This window comes from Anoplopoma fimbria, chromosome 16 (genome assembly GCF_027596085.1).
Source record: "Anoplopoma fimbria isolate UVic2021 breed Golden Eagle Sablefish chromosome 16, Afim_UVic_2022, whole genome shotgun sequence".
Taxonomy (NCBI): Eukaryota; Metazoa; Chordata; class Actinopteri; order Perciformes; family Anoplopomatidae; genus Anoplopoma; species Anoplopoma fimbria.
This window is the reverse complement of record NC_072464.1, coordinates 15,037,377-15,054,427: the sequence shown is the minus strand read 5'-3', so window position 1 is coordinate 15,054,427 and position 17,051 is coordinate 15,037,377. Positions and strand designations below refer to the sequence as shown.

Here is a 17,051-nt window from a genome sequence, read left to right as displayed (position 1 = left end):
GTGGTTAAAATCACTTTGGAAGTTCTTAATGAGTGAAATTAAAACTGAAACATCTAGTGGTGATAAACAAAACCTGACATTAAGTGATGTGAGACAACTCTTCAGTGACTGCTGCATTTTACCTGTTGTGTGTCCAAGGTTAAACAACAAGCCCTTCCTGCAAACCATGAAAGACATGCCAAGTGTGATTCATTTTGCCTCAGAAAAAGACATATCAGGCATCCTCTTTAAACTTGGTTTTATGAAGCTTGACAGTGCATTCATCACAGGGTATGTAGACCGACATGTTCACTCACTTCTACACTCAGAACTTATGGATGTGAATGATAACAGCTCTGTGTTGGACCAGGTCGTCAACATTAACCACTCAGAGTTTCCCAAGCTTTCTATTGAAGAGATGAAAGAGCTACAGCGTTTCCTGCAGTCTGGAGTATCCAAGTCTAAAGACAAACAAGGGTATCAGAAAAAACTCAAATCATTGCCATTATTTGAAACAATCCATGGTAACAGAGTGAGGATTGATGGGCCCAGAGAGGTATTTATCCTCAACAGCAAGTATTCAAATACGTTTCCAGATTTGTTCATGCTGTCCGACATCAACAGCATTTTTCTCCAATACAATCCAGATAACTGCAGTCTGTCAGAAACATTGAACATCCAAACCCTGACTGATTTGGACTATTTCATGAAGTTCATTCTGCCCATTGTACACACACTCAAAGAGATGCAGTTGCTTCACTGCCTCAAACTGTTACTGTCACCACAATTCAGTTACTCTCAAGATAGGGACAAAATCATCTCCTCAATGAAGACAGTGAAACTAATTCCCAATTCTCAAGGCAGATTGGAGACGGCCTCATACTACTTTGATGAGAGTGTCCAGCTATACAAGAAAATGTTGCCCAAAGAGAGATTTGTGCCCCAGACATTTTGGACTGAGATGTGTGAAGGACATCTACTCACAACCCAACCGAAAGGCTTACTAAGAGACCTTGGAATGAAGCATGTTGTGTCTAAAGATGACATAATACATTTTGCACAACAGCTAGAATCAGAAGCAAAAGAAAACCGTCAACTTGAGGAATTAAAACAGAAATCATCACTTATTTTCAGAGCAGCCTTGACTAGAGCGAGTAACGACAAATACAAAGAGGAAAAGTTGCTTGAGAACATAGCTGACATTGAGTTTATTTTTCCTGTGAAAATTCGAAAAGAACTGTGCAACTATCACCAACCATTTGCTTCTGAGAGTACTGCTGTTAAAATAAGAGGGTCTTTGATGGAAAGCGATGCTAAACATCAAGAATTGATTTGGTCTTCAATGCCAATTATACATCTACCGGTTTATACGACACCCAAGCTCGTGAAAATGATGGAAAATGCAGGAGCGCTTGAACAACCACCTTCACACTGTGTAACCAGGAATATGAGCAACATCTGTCAGTCGCCATGTAAAAATGACCAGTTGATCCAAACCCGTGCTCAGGTTTTCAGAAGTGCATATGCTTACCTGCAAGCAAACGGGTTTGAAGGACAACCATTGGCCGGTCTTCCAGTTGTGTTGGTTGAAAAAGACAAAGGACTTGTGAGGACTGATGATGCATATGTTTTACTTCCTCATCACCACGAGTTCAGACCGTATTTGTACAACATTTCTCCGCAGGATGTTATGTTCGCAGTCTTCTTCAAGAAAATTGGTGTAAAGGACAAACCTACTGCAGCTCAGTATTGTAATGTTTTGGCAGAAGTTTATGCCGATACCTGTGATAAACCACAACTAAACCCAAACCAGCAGAAAACCGTGAAACGTGCTGTTGAGCAGTTTTTCACGTTAATCAAAGCTCCAGGAAACCAGTCCCTTGACGATGTAAAGACTTTGTATCTTCCTGCATTAGATGGTAAATTATACCCATCATGCACAATCTACTACAATGACACAGCGTTTGAGACCAAAAGGTTAGAAGAAGCGCTTGAGAATAAGTTCCTGTTGCTCGAGAAACTCAGTGAATGCCATTTGGGCAGTGACAAATATGAGCATCATCGATTGCTGCAATTGCTGCCTCAGAACCTCAAGCCTAAAATGCTGACTCAATGCACTGAGGAGAAAGTAGTGGAAACAGACATGCAGCTTTGTGAGCTTGAAGATGATTGTGAATTTAGTGGATGGTTTGAAAGTCATCTGTCCTCAGCAGCATTTACACATGGACTAATTTGCCTGATCAGAGGGCAGTCTAAGGGAGAAACAACACATGAGGATGCTACTGACATGTGCAAGAAGACTTTTGGCAGTATTCAGATTGTTTGCTGCAAAAATCTGAAAACAAAGCTTTGGGTGAATAAACTGCCACTAAACAAAACTGTCACTGAAACAGATGTTTTTGTCAAGAAAGAGCAACAGGGTTGCATCTTTTACTTGAAACACAACAATACCACTGTTCCCAAGGTGATAAGTGGCATCAATTTGACATTGACAAAAGAGATTAATGCTCTTTTAGGTAACATAATCGAATCCATTAAACTCTTAGTCCTTGTACAACTTCTCATGTGTGACAGTCTTCAAGACGTTCAAATATTACTGGCTAAAAATGGGATCCATGACACTGCTGAAACTGGAAGTTTCCTTCTTAATCCGCCAGCCCCTGGATCAGAAATTCCAGAAGAATGGCATGATTCCTTAGACATGAACATCCTCAACAACTTTGAAGAGGGGGAATATGTTGGCTACAGCACCAACAGCAAGTACATCTATGCAATTGTTGTTGAAGAACTGCCTGGGAACTCTGGACCCTATTCACAAAGATACAAAATAGAAATTGGAGAAGATGAGCCAATTGAGGTCAGTTGTCTTGACTTGTATCAGTTTAAACGACAAAAGAAGCCAGGACCTGGAGGGAGGACTTGCACATCTGCCGAAGCTTCTGGCATGGAGCTGGTGCCACTAGCAGGATCTGTGCCCCATTCTTCCCAACCGTCAGCTACAAGTTCCTCATCTACAAGATCCTCACCAACATCTCTTGAAGAAGCCAAAAGAGAAATTGATAAATGTTTGACTGATATCTGGGTGCTTCCTGAGGAGGAGAGGCATAAAGCCATCAAACGACTGTATCTTAGATGGCATCCTGACAAAAACCTTGACTGCAAAGATCTTGCCACTGAGGCATTCAAATACCTACAGAATCAAATTGACTCTTCAGGCAGAAACTCAAATTTCAGCAACTTCTACCAGCAATGGAATCAGGAGGCCAGGCATCACAGGACTGGTCGAGAGAAATTCTCTAGAGGCAGCCGTTCCAACAACTTTTGGACCCACCATGAAAATGTCCCGAGGCCAAACAAAGAGGAGGCCCAGCGCTGGTGTCGACAAGCTCGCTGTGATCTCAACGCGGCTCACAAGGACATCGATGGGGCGAGCACAGAGTGGTGTCTGTTCAAAATCCATCAGGCAGTGGAAAAGTCTCTCATAGCAGCACACTTTAAAAGACAGGGTCAACATCCCGCTAGCAGCTCTATCTCAGCCCTTGCTGCACAGGTTTCGCTCTACAACCTCCAACTGAGAGCTCTGCCTGAAATTGTGGAGACTCTGAAGACTCTGGGAGTGGATGCCAAAAAGACTCAGTATCCGAACTATCATCCGTTTCCACACATTCCTAATGAACAATTCAAATCAGAGAATGAAATGGTAGCACTGGACAAGGCATCCGAGCTTCTCAGTAAAGTAGAGGCATATGTGAATTAAACTAGAGATTCGAGGCAAACAGACATGTCATGATGGCAATTGAAGATTTTTTTGACCTGTCAATATGCTGCTAGCCATATTGTGATAATGAAACATTACTATAAACAGAATAATGATATCACGGACATGCTTATGTTGTAAAAAGTCTGAAATTAATGTTTTTCTTTGTATCTTTACTGAAGACCATTGTATATATCACTGTGAGAATTTGTTATGAAAATGAAAATATGATTTTGGTTATTTTTGCAATGTTACCATTTATAACTACTCACAGAGGACCAATATAATCACTGTACGACTTTGTCCTGTCCCAGTCTTTTTTGGAATATTATCATTTATAGTTACTCACTTAGGATCAATGGATTCTCTGTGGCAAATTTTTTTATGAAACTATGACCTTTTTTTTGGCAATGTTATCATTTATACCTACTCATGAAGACCAATATAATCAATGTACAATATTGTTATGAGGATAGAAATATGGCAATTTATTTTTTTGCGATGTTATTTTTACTATCACTCATGATCAATGTAATCACTGAAAATGTCATGAAAATGAATATCTGAAAGTTTTTGTAATGTATCACTTATAGCTATTCACTTAAGATCAATATATTCACTGTTCAATGTTATGACAACGGAAATATGGCAGTTCATTTTTTTTACAATGTTATCCATTATAACTACTCACTTGGGAGCAATATATTCTCTGTATGACTTTATCATGAAAATGAAAATATGAAATTTCTTTGAATTTTTTTTTAAATTTTTAGAGCAGTATACTCACTGTAAGACTTTGCTCTTGAAATTAATATATGAAAAAACATTTTTGCAATGTTTTCATTTATAACTACTCATTAAGGGCCAATATAATCACTGTACAATATTGTTATGAGAATGAAAATATGGGTGTCATCATTTACAACTATTCACTTGCGAGCAATATTACCAATATATGACTTTGTCATTAAAATAAAAATCGGAAAGTTTTTGTAATGTTTCATTTATAACTACTCACTTAGGATCAATATAGTCACTGTATGACTTTGTTTTGAATATGCAAATATCTTTTTTTATTGATGATGATTTATACACGTATAACTACTCACTGAGGACCAATATAATCTCTGTATGAATTTGTTCCTTATTGAAAGGACTGCAGTTAAAAATAACCAGCTGGCTTACACTGGCACATACAGAAATGATTGTTTTGTCTTTATGAATAAATAAATAAATAAATGAAATGGCATATTATGGTTTTTCATTTCTAAGTACTCACCCTATCATCATACTTATCATCTTAACATCAGTTCCTGGTTTTTATATTATTAAATACTATAGTAAACAATGGCCGTCGATGGACACTGTATCACTCTAACTAGTTAGTTTACTCTGAAGAACTATAATCCATTGCTTTCTTTTTTGATTTTTACTGGGTTGCAGCCAACCAGTTGATTGAGATTTTTGCCATATAAAGTACTGCCAACAGTAAAAGATATTATAAAATCTGTAGGCTATAGTGTCAGCATATTTCAAAGTAATATACAATCTGTGAAAGTTGCTTTGCTGTTGCACCCCAAGTCAGAAAACTCAGTATGAGTTTGTGGTAATATTTTCATATTGAGCCGTAAAGCAGCCACGATAAACCCATGCAGAAGATTTAAATTATTTAGGCTGGCTAGATCTCAGAACTGTGTGGGTGTTCATGTCTCATTGACTCGTTTGCTTTGTTAATAATGGATGAAAGCCCCACAAATCGGCAATGGGTGTGCACGTTTTTTTTACAAGAAGCTTGAACTGAAATATGTGTTCACTACGACCTTTAATTGTATCATTTTTTATAAAATCCTAACTTAAAAATTCTTATTTGACACCTGAAAGTTCAGTGAAGACAAACATTTCAAGTTAAAAGCACTTTTTTATTCATTAAGAAATCATGTTATGAAAATAATGACAACTAACCATATATCAGACAAATGTATCTTTTCATATGTTAACAACAATAGTTTGCTCTGGAGGATGTGACATCTCGCCAGTCGTCACAGCGTTATCTGTCTTCTCCTTGTGCTCGGAGTGGCGGCTTCCCACTGCTCTCTCTCTCTATAAAAATGTTTACAAGGCTTTTCGTGTCTCTTCCCGATGTCAACACATGAGAGAATACGTTTTGAATAATTTTCGTCTGTGAGGGAGAAGTTCACATATATACCAGATTCAGTCTTTGTGTTAAGCTTCCTGTCGTCTCCTCCATCTATTAATAATTTACATAAAACCTGTACATACTTACAGCGGGCCGGAGCCTGTTTCTCAAGGGATGTGCACGTAGAAAAAAGAAGCGACATACAGTGAAGTGGATCTTTGCCAAAGTCAATGTGATAAGGTGGGAGGTCAAGCTGTTACTAGCAGATTAGACACTTGCCTTCATAGGATACATGCAACTCAACATTTTACAACTCTCATTCAACCGTATGGCACTCGATGTGCGGCTATGACATTCTGCATCAAACCTTTACCAACTGCAAATCATTGCAGACTTTTGCTTTACAACACACATTCAGTACAACAAACAATAGGGACAGACATTATTAAACATATTTATGGAGTAAGGGTGTTTGTAATGGCTGATGTTATGATCAAGTATATTCATCTTGGCCAAAAAGATGAAAGACTTTGGGTGCAATAAAAGCAGGATTTACGATACCTCACCTCCCTCTGCATTTACACTTCCTACCCAACAGCTGATAAACTTCACAAAATTAAGTCAAACAGGAGCTGGAATAGGATCAGGCATCTGAAAAAACACTTAAGGCTTAATTCATATCATTTGGCACGTTGCTAATAGCAACGATTATATTCCTCGCCATCTCACAACTTTGAACGATCGGCACTTATTGTCAGCAGTCATTCAAAATTCATCTTTCACATCACAACATATTGCATTTTGTTCAGATAAAACAATAAGTATATTACATATTTTAGATTTAGAAAGGAATAGATTAAGTCAAACCACAACATTATTTCTACACGTTCTATTACTGACACCACAAACTAAAGTACTAACTGCCGGGATGAGTAACAAATAAAACCAACTGCCCCTCCATCACCACAGCTGTGTGACTCTCTGTTGATGCAACAACATGATCTGAACCGAACCGGAACACAAATATCAGGGTTCACCTCAGGGTGCAGCCGTAATCTGGAGAGCTGCTCCCTCAGAGGAAATTACAATATACGTGTGATAGACTTTTTTTCTATGAAAAGCATACGACCTGCAATGGCACAGGAGGCTCTGTGGACATGAAACATGTTCGAGCTAGTTTGAACCAGTGTTCGGGAGTCAGTCCTGTTCTATGGCACAAGTGTATAACAGACACAACTAACATTCATAAAATTGGAGGATTGACAAAGTAAATGATGTTAATGGCACAGTGTAGTATCATACCACAGCCACCTGCTGTACTGCTAGTGAGTGTCCCGGGTTTAAGGAGTCAGACGCAACATTTGTTGAGGCTAGAAATCACAGGGAGACAAAATCATGAGGTTTGTGTCGATCTTATCTCTCTTGGGACTTCTCTCCATTTTGCTGTCCAGTTTTGCATCCCCGTTTCTTTCATATTTCCCGTCCGTGAGAAAGAAAGAAGAGCTTGCTTTCTTTCAGCAGAAGCCATACAGACCACCGGGCCTGCTACAATTATGTGCCCCGCATTTACTGCCCTGCTTCTTCTTCTTCTTGTGTGATAAGTCACTCGGAGGGGTAACTGTCCTGCAGCGGGGCCCTCACATGTTGTAAGCCACATATATGGGGTCCAGCTGGTCGGCCAGGAATCCGTCTCTGAGGTGCATGCGTTGCTTCTCCCCTCTGGAGTTGATGGGGATGACGCCGGGATCGACCACCACCACCACTCCTACGATGAGGTAGTGCTCCTCCAGGACAACGTTGGTGACCAGGGCCACCAGGTCCAGGGCCTCCTGCTCCGATCCTTCAAGCTCCACAACCACCACAAGGAGGTTGGTCCAAGTGAACACCGCACTGGAGGGAGTGGGAGGGTGGAGGAGTTATGGAGGGAAGGGGAAAAAAGGGAAGGGGAAAGAAAGAAAAAAAGATGGAGAAGTTAGTAGTCAGAATTCATGTTGCTTAACTGTATTTTGAAAATTAAAGGGATACACATCTGACTACATAATGAATAATTTAAACCAAACAGTAATAAAAGTATTGATGTAAATTTCTCACCATTCAGCTATGCTCTTGTGAGAACGGATAACGGAGGTCTCGATGTCAATGGGGTGATACCTCATTCCCCTCAGCTCCAGAGTCTCATCAAGAGAGCCCACCACATAGAGGGCGTCATGGCGCTCTGAGACACACAAACAGTCTTAGATTTAGTCTTATAAGTTATATAAATCGAGTTTTGAGGTGATGTTTGAGACATTTGAAACATATTTTTCTGTGGTGCCAAAAATCGAAGTACGAGTCCAGCTCACAGCAAAAGCAATGAACAGAGTTAGAGCGAGCGCTGTTGATTCTCACCTCCACTGGCATCCGTCAGCTCAGTGCGCCGCAGGAAGCCCAGGTAGCCCGTCCTCGCCCACATAGTCTGGGTGTCGCCAAAACTGAGCTTGGTGTTGAAGTGGTCGGCGTGCAGTGCCTCCTCGCCGTAAACTGTGTAGTAGCCCGTGGCATTGTGAGGACTGCTCACCCAGATCTGTTACACACACAATAATGACAATTAGGAACTGTTACACAGATGATCATAAACATCTGTCTCTCTGTTGATCAAAGTAATGGATCTAGTATGCCATTATCCGACCATTATATAAAAGGAGAATAATGTATTCATTGGTCTTCATCGGTATTAAAATTACAAATAAAAAGTTTGCAACATTTTGTTGTTTCTCTTCTGCTTTGAAAACTTGACCTGTCATGCACCTGCATACATGTTAACATCTGATAAGAGACTCGTTTCTGTGTGTATGTGCAGATAACTGGTTGTCTACTAGAGAAATCTAGCTGGAGGTAACCAGGTTGTTCTTATTTTTTAAAACCAGATTACAGATTATTTTTGTATTTTATATGACGTCATCTGTCAGATCAGTTAACAGCAGAATGTAACCTGATAACAAGTGCACATACATTGTGGGTCACAACCAGGTGGAACAGTTGACGGTGAAACAGGAATGCTCTGTAAAAATCAGACAACGTTGTGACTCACCTCTCCTAGATGGGAGTCTCCCAAAGGTCCTTTAGTCTCTGTGTTGGCGATGATGACCTTCACTCCTGGGAGGATCTACAACAGCAGACAGCCATTATATCTCAGAGCTTGAAGCAAAAGGCAACCCATTTGCAGCATAAGGTCACAGCTGTTTGTTGTGATTTAGTTTGTTTACATGATGACGTACCTTCCCAGACTCCATCAGTGGCAGGCTGTGTGGCGACCCTCTCTCTACCAAGCGCACCCTAAAGAAATAGAAGGAGAAAATGATCTCCATTTTCATTCCATTTGCTGACAATTTCGACAAAAAATAGAAAAAAGTTAAATTCAAGATTTGACGACTATATTGATATGCTATAAAATGATGTGCCAGCTCTATAAGCATACAATGTGTAAGACTGTATCTACAGTCTGTCAGGGGACAGAAGTCCACCTTGATGTTTCAAAGACAACTCCTTCTTGGCCGTGGTCAGTCCACATTGCTGCAGCAGCGCCCCCTACCTGTCATGTCGTAGAGCTCTCATGTCCACATAAACGGTTGTGGGGTCTGGTCCGGCCGTGCCCTGGAGAAAAACAAGCAGAGAGCAACATGAGTTGATTATTTATCTCCTACGACCCTGACATGGACGCTGTATGTTGAGTGGAGGGGAGGTGGGAGCTACTTATGATACAACTGTATCATACAAAGCGGGGGGGGCAGCCAGAAGCCAACCAGCCAGGCTACGGTAGTTAAGACTTCCTGAAACTCAAACATGTAGCCACAGACATCGTAAGTACCAGCAGAGTTAAACTGAGCTGCTCTAATGCTGCCAGTTTGTTTTCATACGAGTGTACGATGGGTGGGGAAAGCTACAGTCCAGTTCCTAGAAGCCTCCAGACATTATAAATGAACTGCAGTTCATTTCTTTCAGATGTTTATCTTCTGTGACAAGAGAATGCACCCCAATGTCTGAACATTTCTAACCGAGCACCATTTGTTTTGATTAAAATAAGTTCTAATGGAGCCATTTCTGAAGTCTGATTCTGGCCGATTCCTTCTGCTTTAGTGCTCTATGACTAGTCAATAGACATTATGGTTTCCATTCCTTGTTTTCCAGTGCGTAGCCAGAGCACAAGCTAGCATCGAGTCACCTTATGGTCGTCTGTGAGGTCAAAGCCAAACACAGGGCCGGCCGATTCAGTTTGTGGAGCAAAGCAGAGGTTTCAGCAACAGAGCGTTTTTGGAAAACATCAATGAGACTCAGTCCAGACATCAGTCTTTGCCAAACAGATAAAATGAATATCTCTCACTAAATGACTACTAGTTTGAAAGAAAAGTCAATATAAAGAGACAATATATTTTATATAAATAACTACATAATAAATTAATGAATCCACCTACTACCACTCACACAAAAACCAAGTGTGGTAAATTGTTCTCAATGAAAGGAAAATTAATAAAAAAATGTTCTGGCATAAAGGTCATAGGGTTTGACATGACATTCCCAAATGAACTTAATCAGAGCAGTTCATGCTGCTAGCTCATAGTATGATGTAGTAGCACATCACATAACCTAACCTAACATAACATAACATAACATAACATAACATAACATAACATATAGTCATAAAGCAATGGTTGGGAGCCAGCCGCTACAGTCAAGGCTCAGGCTAAAATTAGCAGCGGTAAAGAAAAGCCCAAGCTTGTCAAAGATAAAGAAAACCAAGAGAAAAAATCTGAGTTAAGTGTGTTCAAAAAAATCATGCAAGATTAACAAACACTCACATGAACACACAAACAAACACACACAGACCCAGCGGCAGCCAAATGAGTAGACAGCAACTCCTATCCTACGGGGTTACCTGCTCAGCCAGTTTCCCTAACCTGTTGGGCTGACGGGACAATGCAGGACAGATAAATAAAGATATATATTTATAGACCTGGATCCACATGCACACGCACACAATCAAACAAGATCTCCGGGGATACGATTAAACAAATAAAACAGAACATCAAACAGAAAAGAGAAATGTCAGACTGAGAAGCAGCTCAGTGCATGGTGTTTTTGCAATCGTTCAAAAATATTATATCTATGAAATATAAAGCTTTATACATTTTCATCTGCCTCAAATTAGTTGGTACATTTTTTTTATTTATTATTATTTATTATTATTTTTAGTAAGCCATTTGCATTACATCAACACAAATATTCACTCTACTGCAAATCCTGTGTTTTTTTCCTACAATTTCTTGGATGTTTATCTGAATCTTTTAGAATCACACTCAGTTTTGTCACTAAAACATTTTGCTATGGACTCCGGACCTCTCCAATCCATCTCCTCCTCCTCCTCCTCCTCCTTCTCCTCCTCCTTCATGCTTCACCAGCAGCTTACCTGCAAACAGATGGCCACGTTCACCCTGCAGCCGAAGGTGGTGCTGACGGCGCGCGTTGAAAGCCCCAAGTCCTTGAAGATCTTCGAGAAGGACTGAGTGAGAGCTATGCGGGGCCTCTCCTCTGCTACCACCATGCACGTACGCACGCAAGACAGGTTCACATTCCGCAACTGGAGATAGAAAAAAAAGAAGAAGGTTGGATCAGCAGAAACTACAAACATAAAAAATAAACATGATTATTTTAATAATTTCACAATTCTTCTCAATTTGCAAAGCCGACTGTGGGTGCATGTAAACTAGGAGCTGATGAGAGAAATTGAATGGTTGTATTCATATAATATAACTTTTATATTAGATAGATTCTACTCATTAAACCACAGTCATGATCCGTAAAAGAAATCCCAGACTCAAGTGCTGCAGACAGTCATCAGAACACTGATACAGAGGAGTGAAGTGACCCTGACTATGTGTTGATAATCACAGCGCTGTAGCAGGAGCACCACAGGGAAATGTGGTTATTGAGGGTTATTGCTCCCCTAGTTACATAGCTCAACACCTGAAGAGACAAACTGACCCGCAGTGCTTCCGTCTGTGAACCCAGGCCCTTGGTGCACATCTCCATGACTGAATACGAGCAGAAGGTGACGCGCACTTTGTACTGGCTGACCGCCGCGAGCCACAGAGACGCGTTGCTCTCCAGCTCCAGAGGGGGAACCAGGATTGACTGGTGGCCCGAGTACACACTGAAACCAGACACATACATGCAGACAGTGAGGCTGAGTGGGACGACAGAGAGAGAAAAAAGGCTTCACTCAAGAATAACTTAATGTTTAGGTAATTCATTTGTTCAGAGATGTTGGTTTACCTGCAGAGGCACCAGAGGGCGAAGCCCAGGCCGCAGTAGGGGTCCAGACAGATGGCGATCTGCCGTGAAGGGTAGAGCTCACACTGCAGTTTGATGGAGCGACACAAGGCACTGGTGGCAGTGTGAGACATCTAGAGGAGGTGATGTGACACAAGACTGATGCATCAAAACTGGATCCTTAGTTGAAATTCAAATTAAAAAAAACACTCTTTGGATAAACTACAGACAGAGACGGTGGCCCAAGTGGCTCATGTGAAACTTTCAACATTCAACTTACTTTGACTCCTGCTAAAATGCCTGTTGTGGACACACTGAAGTCCAGGTAAGCTAACATCTCTGGGGTCGGGGGCTTGTACATCTGGGGACTCTTCTTCCTTGGCAGGTCGTCTGGAGGATGAACAGAGGGAGAGCATGAAGCAGGCATGGAAATCCCAGACTATGGCCTTTCTTTACTCTTTAATCTACTCTTTGGTGGCATTATGAGAATTTGAGTTTGTATGATTCACCTGTGTCCAGCACCATGGGCCAGCTCTTGATGTCCACAGCTGCAGCAGCCTCTTTGGATTTAAGCAGCTTCATTATTGCTTGAGTGGTCAGGATACACACCGACTTACTGACCTTTAACACACAGACACTGCAGTATTAGTACATATATATATATTTCATTACTTCAATTCACCCAATTTGCATCTCTAACGGAGCAGAGCTGACTTTGTCTTCAAACTATACCTTCACCAGGTTTGAATGATTGTAATATATGTGCAGAGAGGGATTACATTAGCATTTTGATGCAGGACAGTTGACTCTCTGTTACCTCAACAATCATCTTGACGGTGGGCAGCGTGGTCGCCAGGTTCTGGGGGTGGGGGGGTCTGACGGTGACCGGCACACAGCCAGCGTACAGGCAGCCGTAGAAAGTGGCAATCAGGTCGATTCCTACACATAAATGTTTGAACTTTCAGTCATTAGCATTTTACACCTTCTAACTGATGAAAAGACAGTAAAAAAAGCTTTACAATAATATAAAAAAAACAATTGAGTCTCTTCTGACGTGTGATTATGATTGACAGACAGAATTAAAAACTGAACACAGGGATAGTGAAGACAGCTGTGACGTTAAAGAACAGAACTAAAAGTACAAGTAGCACAGTAGCAGTAACACCTCGTACCTGGTGGGTAGACGAGTGCTACGTGGTCTCCAGTGTTGAGGCGTCCCATCAGCGCTGCAGCCACCCGCTCTGCCCGCTTGTGCAGCTGCAGACAGGAAGCTGTACTGGCCACAGTGCCCTGAGGAGCAAAAGATTAGAACATATATTAATTTACAATGCTATGCTAATCTTTACTTAACAGACATAAAAGTTGTAAGTTCAAGAAAATGGCTAGTCTTCTTTATCCTTATGATTCATCAAACAGTAGAGGTTTCTATCAAGCTTCCACTTTAATATCTCCTGGTGTGTTTGCAAAGTAAGTCTTTTTTGAAAGTCAATGCAAGAAAGTGCATTGTTATATCAGTTATTAGCCAAAACAGACATAACTATCTAATTATCTATAAACAGTTTGTCAACTGAATTTCAAGGGAATGAACTATACCCCAATACACACTGCCTAAATTATACAAACAGTGACGAAAAAACAGTACCTTAGCATTGAGAACGAGGAACAGAGGATGGTCTGGAGTGGCCTGAGCTCTCCATTGCAGCACATCCTGTATGTACAAGAACTATATAGGGGAGAGACACACAAGTTTATCTCAAGAGAACACATAGCAAAGATCAGCACAAACTGAGCCAATGATCTACACAAACCATGCAGCATGAATAGAGCATGGTGGCACAAAGCTGGGTTTCTTTGTAATGAAGGGATGACAGATGTATGTGAAGCTTAAAAGAGTAACGGGTGTAATGCATGATGGAAGTGGTGTCTAAATTACACAACACCTGTGTTCATACAGATAGCTCAGTCAGCAGGGAGGCTAGACCATGTCCTCTCCATCAGCTGTATGTAATTCAGAGTCCACTCCCTCCAGTATGGATCCTTACCTGTGTCTGCAGTGAATGTGAGGGGGTGATGAGCGGGTGAAATGAGGATGACTCTCTACCTTACGTGCCTGGTCATTGTCCTCCAGTTGGGCCACGTCTCTCCCACAGGCCTGTGCTATCCTCTTGCCTGCCACCAGGTTGCCCACTATCATAGAAGCAGGACCGACCTCTGTCAAAAAACACAACCACGTTAAATGCAGTTCGGTCTTACATTCATTTATTCGACATTACATGAACACATTTTTATGATATATTTGTTTTGAAACTCGACCCATGCTGGGAAATCTAATGGTCTACCTGGCTGTTTTTGTCTGGGCTTGGGCAGGTTGGTGACGCATGTGTGAGGGCACATGAGGACGTTGCAGGGGTGCAGGGCGCCCTCCAGGAAGCGCTGTTTAGTCTCAGATATATGGATGCCGCCCAGAGGAGCCTTAGGGAGCGTGTTGGCAGGCACCAGAGCCAGGCAGTACACCCCGACCTGGTGGATGCTGTCTATGGCCTGGAAACAGACAGATAATGCATGCAAAAACAGAGGAGAGATGGAGATTAGCAAAGTTTTCAAATCAAGCAGAGGAAGTTTCGTGGCCCAGTTTTAGTCTCAGTAAACATAGTGATGTTTTCACTTGCAGTTATTCTTGTTTTTATATTAATCTTTTTATATGCATATGTAGATTGAAAAATATACCAAATCTAGACAAAAATATTGACAATTCTTCAGCTTTGACTTGGATTTAAAGGGAATATAACAATTTTCCAAAACATGACATATGATTGATTGATTTTTTTATTGTCAAGCTGCATAGCAATAGTGTCTTTGAGAACCGTTTTTAATGCATTCAAGGAACCTTCAACATCACAGATTTAAGATTATTTAGGGCTGAAACATTTATATAAATATATATAATAGCATTTATTTTGACTGATTGAAATTGAGATAAAAATTGCAATATTAGAGAGAAATATAATTTTTACATCATTATTTTCATTTTCATTGAAAAACATAACAATGATATTGCTGTAATATTTGTGGGGGATCTGTACCAAACAAAGATGTTTTTTTAAGTCTGTAGAACATGACGTGTAGACCATCTCTGCAGCATGACACACATTTGGCCTCCTGCTATTTGAAAATTGCAGTTGGCCCTATTGCGTTTGCGATTAAATTTCCAGCTCTCGAATAAATCATTGAGGAAGTTTAAAGGTTTTTCAAGTTAGTTTTTAAAGGGAACTGACATGAAAACCAATGATGATTTCCTTAAAGGTAGAATCTATCTAAAGCCTTGTGACGTTCTGTAGAAAGTAAGAGGTGATATTTACCAAACAAACCTGATTTACATTTACTACAATAAAAATAGCAAACCTGCAGCTATCGTCCAATTATCTGTGACTAAGTGATAAGATGTGAAGAAGACAGTGAGCACCTGAAGGACGCGGCTCATCCACTGGAAGCTGTCCTCCTCAGAGGCGTCTGGCCTCTGCTCTGCCACAACGACGATCCTCTCATCATGCAGCACAGACACAGAAAACACTGCTATCCTGCAACACACAACATAAAAAAACACTGTTAAAGCTGGACTGTACTCATGAAATGAAAATGCACAGTTGCTGCTGTCCTGAAAGCAAGATTATGAAAACAGTGCAGATTAGACTGACTCTATATATATATGAGTGAATATGTAGAGAAGTGTGAAGTTTGCTTCCACTTTTACCTCCCCCTGTAAACAAACTTCATGGGCTCCACTGCCAGCGCTGTGGCAACCACATCATCGGCATTGTGTCTCCGCCCACTGACCACCATCAGCCCTTCCATCTTCCCCACAACAAACACAAGGCTGTCCTGGTGGGAAACAAAAAGCACATAGCTTTAATTGGATAGATCTTGTCATTTACCACAAACTAAAGTACAGTGTTAATCTATACAACTACCAAGTGAGGTAACAGTACATAAAAAGAACACTGCTTTCAGCTCAGAAAAATAAAAAGCATCAACACTTGATTACTCATGATGTTGACTATTTTAAATCCAATTTTTGCTTAACTGATTTTTGACTTGCCATGGGTGAATTTAGCTTGTGGCAGATCTCATTGCAGATCGGCTGTATATAAAATGATTCTCTCCCTCTCTGGTTTTAAAGTGTGAAGAAAGTGACAGTTGTTGGTCTAAAAGAAAAACTAAAGCTTTCTCAGTAAACAGTTAACACCTCTTTTTATTGGAACTACTAAAGAAATAATTGCCATGAAAATTGTCAACTGTGAGGTCTGTTAATGATCCTGAGTTACTGGGATGTTGTTTCTGGAAAGACACACTGCCGTTGAATTTTCTTTCAAATAATAATTCAGTAAGAGCCTATATTTACATTTTCACAGGCAGAGTTTGGCAGTGAGCAGTATGTTAGCCTATTAAAAGGAAGCCTTTAGGTCTTTTTATTTTATATTTTGTGGTTAGAGAAAAAAAGAAAAGATTAACCAAAGAACAAAAAAAAGCTAAAAGGGACAGTGATAGAGCGTTGGTGGTGCTCATGGACACACAACAACTAGATCCACAGGATCCGCAAAAATCGACACAAAATTAAAGTTCCTTGTATTTGCATATCACAATTCATATGTTAAACAGGGTTATCTTAATGCTGTAAGACAAACATCAGAGTAAAGTTTTAAAAAATTACGAGTTGGAACTTACCGGTCCCACAAAGCCCAGCAGTGAAGTCCTGGTAAACGGTCTGTCGCTGATGGGAATCCCAGATGACGTTACTGGGATGGTCTGCAAATAGAAATCGCACTGTTAAAATTCGTAATGAAGTTCAAAAATAAATGTCCATTGCTTCTATTT

The 17,051-nt window shown here is 40.6% G+C and overlaps 1 protein-coding gene across 3 annotated transcripts in view; it reads right to left on the bottom strand.

Moving 5' to 3' along the window:
- Positions 1–5,640: 5,640 nt before the first annotated feature.
- The window catches only part of dip2a (disco-interacting protein 2 homolog A), a 75,003-nt gene continuing 63,592 nt past the window's right edge, over positions 5,641–17,051 (bottom strand). For all 3 annotated transcript variants that reach the window (XM_054614841.1, XM_054614839.1, XM_054614840.1), the window contains 19 exons: positions 16,902–16,982; positions 15,931–16,058; positions 15,643–15,757; positions 14,519–14,720; positions 14,281–14,390; positions 13,822–13,902; positions 13,352–13,469; positions 12,997–13,118; positions 12,689–12,800; positions 12,460–12,569; positions 12,183–12,313; positions 11,892–12,060; positions 11,317–11,487; positions 9,445–9,506; positions 9,131–9,188; positions 8,944–9,018; positions 8,262–8,436; positions 7,965–8,088; positions 5,641–7,763 (listed from right to left, as the gene is read on the bottom strand). In XM_054614841.1, the coding sequence (XP_054470816.1) occupies positions 7,511–7,763; positions 7,965–8,088; positions 8,262–8,436; positions 8,944–9,018; positions 9,131–9,188; positions 9,445–9,506; positions 11,317–11,487; positions 11,892–12,060; positions 12,183–12,313; positions 12,460–12,569; positions 12,689–12,800; positions 12,997–13,118; positions 13,352–13,469; positions 13,822–13,902; positions 14,281–14,390; positions 14,519–14,720; positions 15,643–15,757; positions 15,931–16,058; positions 16,902–16,982 (2,397 nt within the window). In that variant the 3' untranslated portion in view covers positions 5,641–7,510. The remainder of the gene's footprint in view (positions 7,764–7,964; positions 8,089–8,261; positions 8,437–8,943; positions 9,019–9,130; positions 9,189–9,444; positions 9,507–11,316; positions 11,488–11,891; positions 12,061–12,182; positions 12,314–12,459; positions 12,570–12,688; positions 12,801–12,996; positions 13,119–13,351; positions 13,470–13,821; positions 13,903–14,280; positions 14,391–14,518; positions 14,721–15,642; positions 15,758–15,930; positions 16,059–16,901; positions 16,983–17,051) is intronic.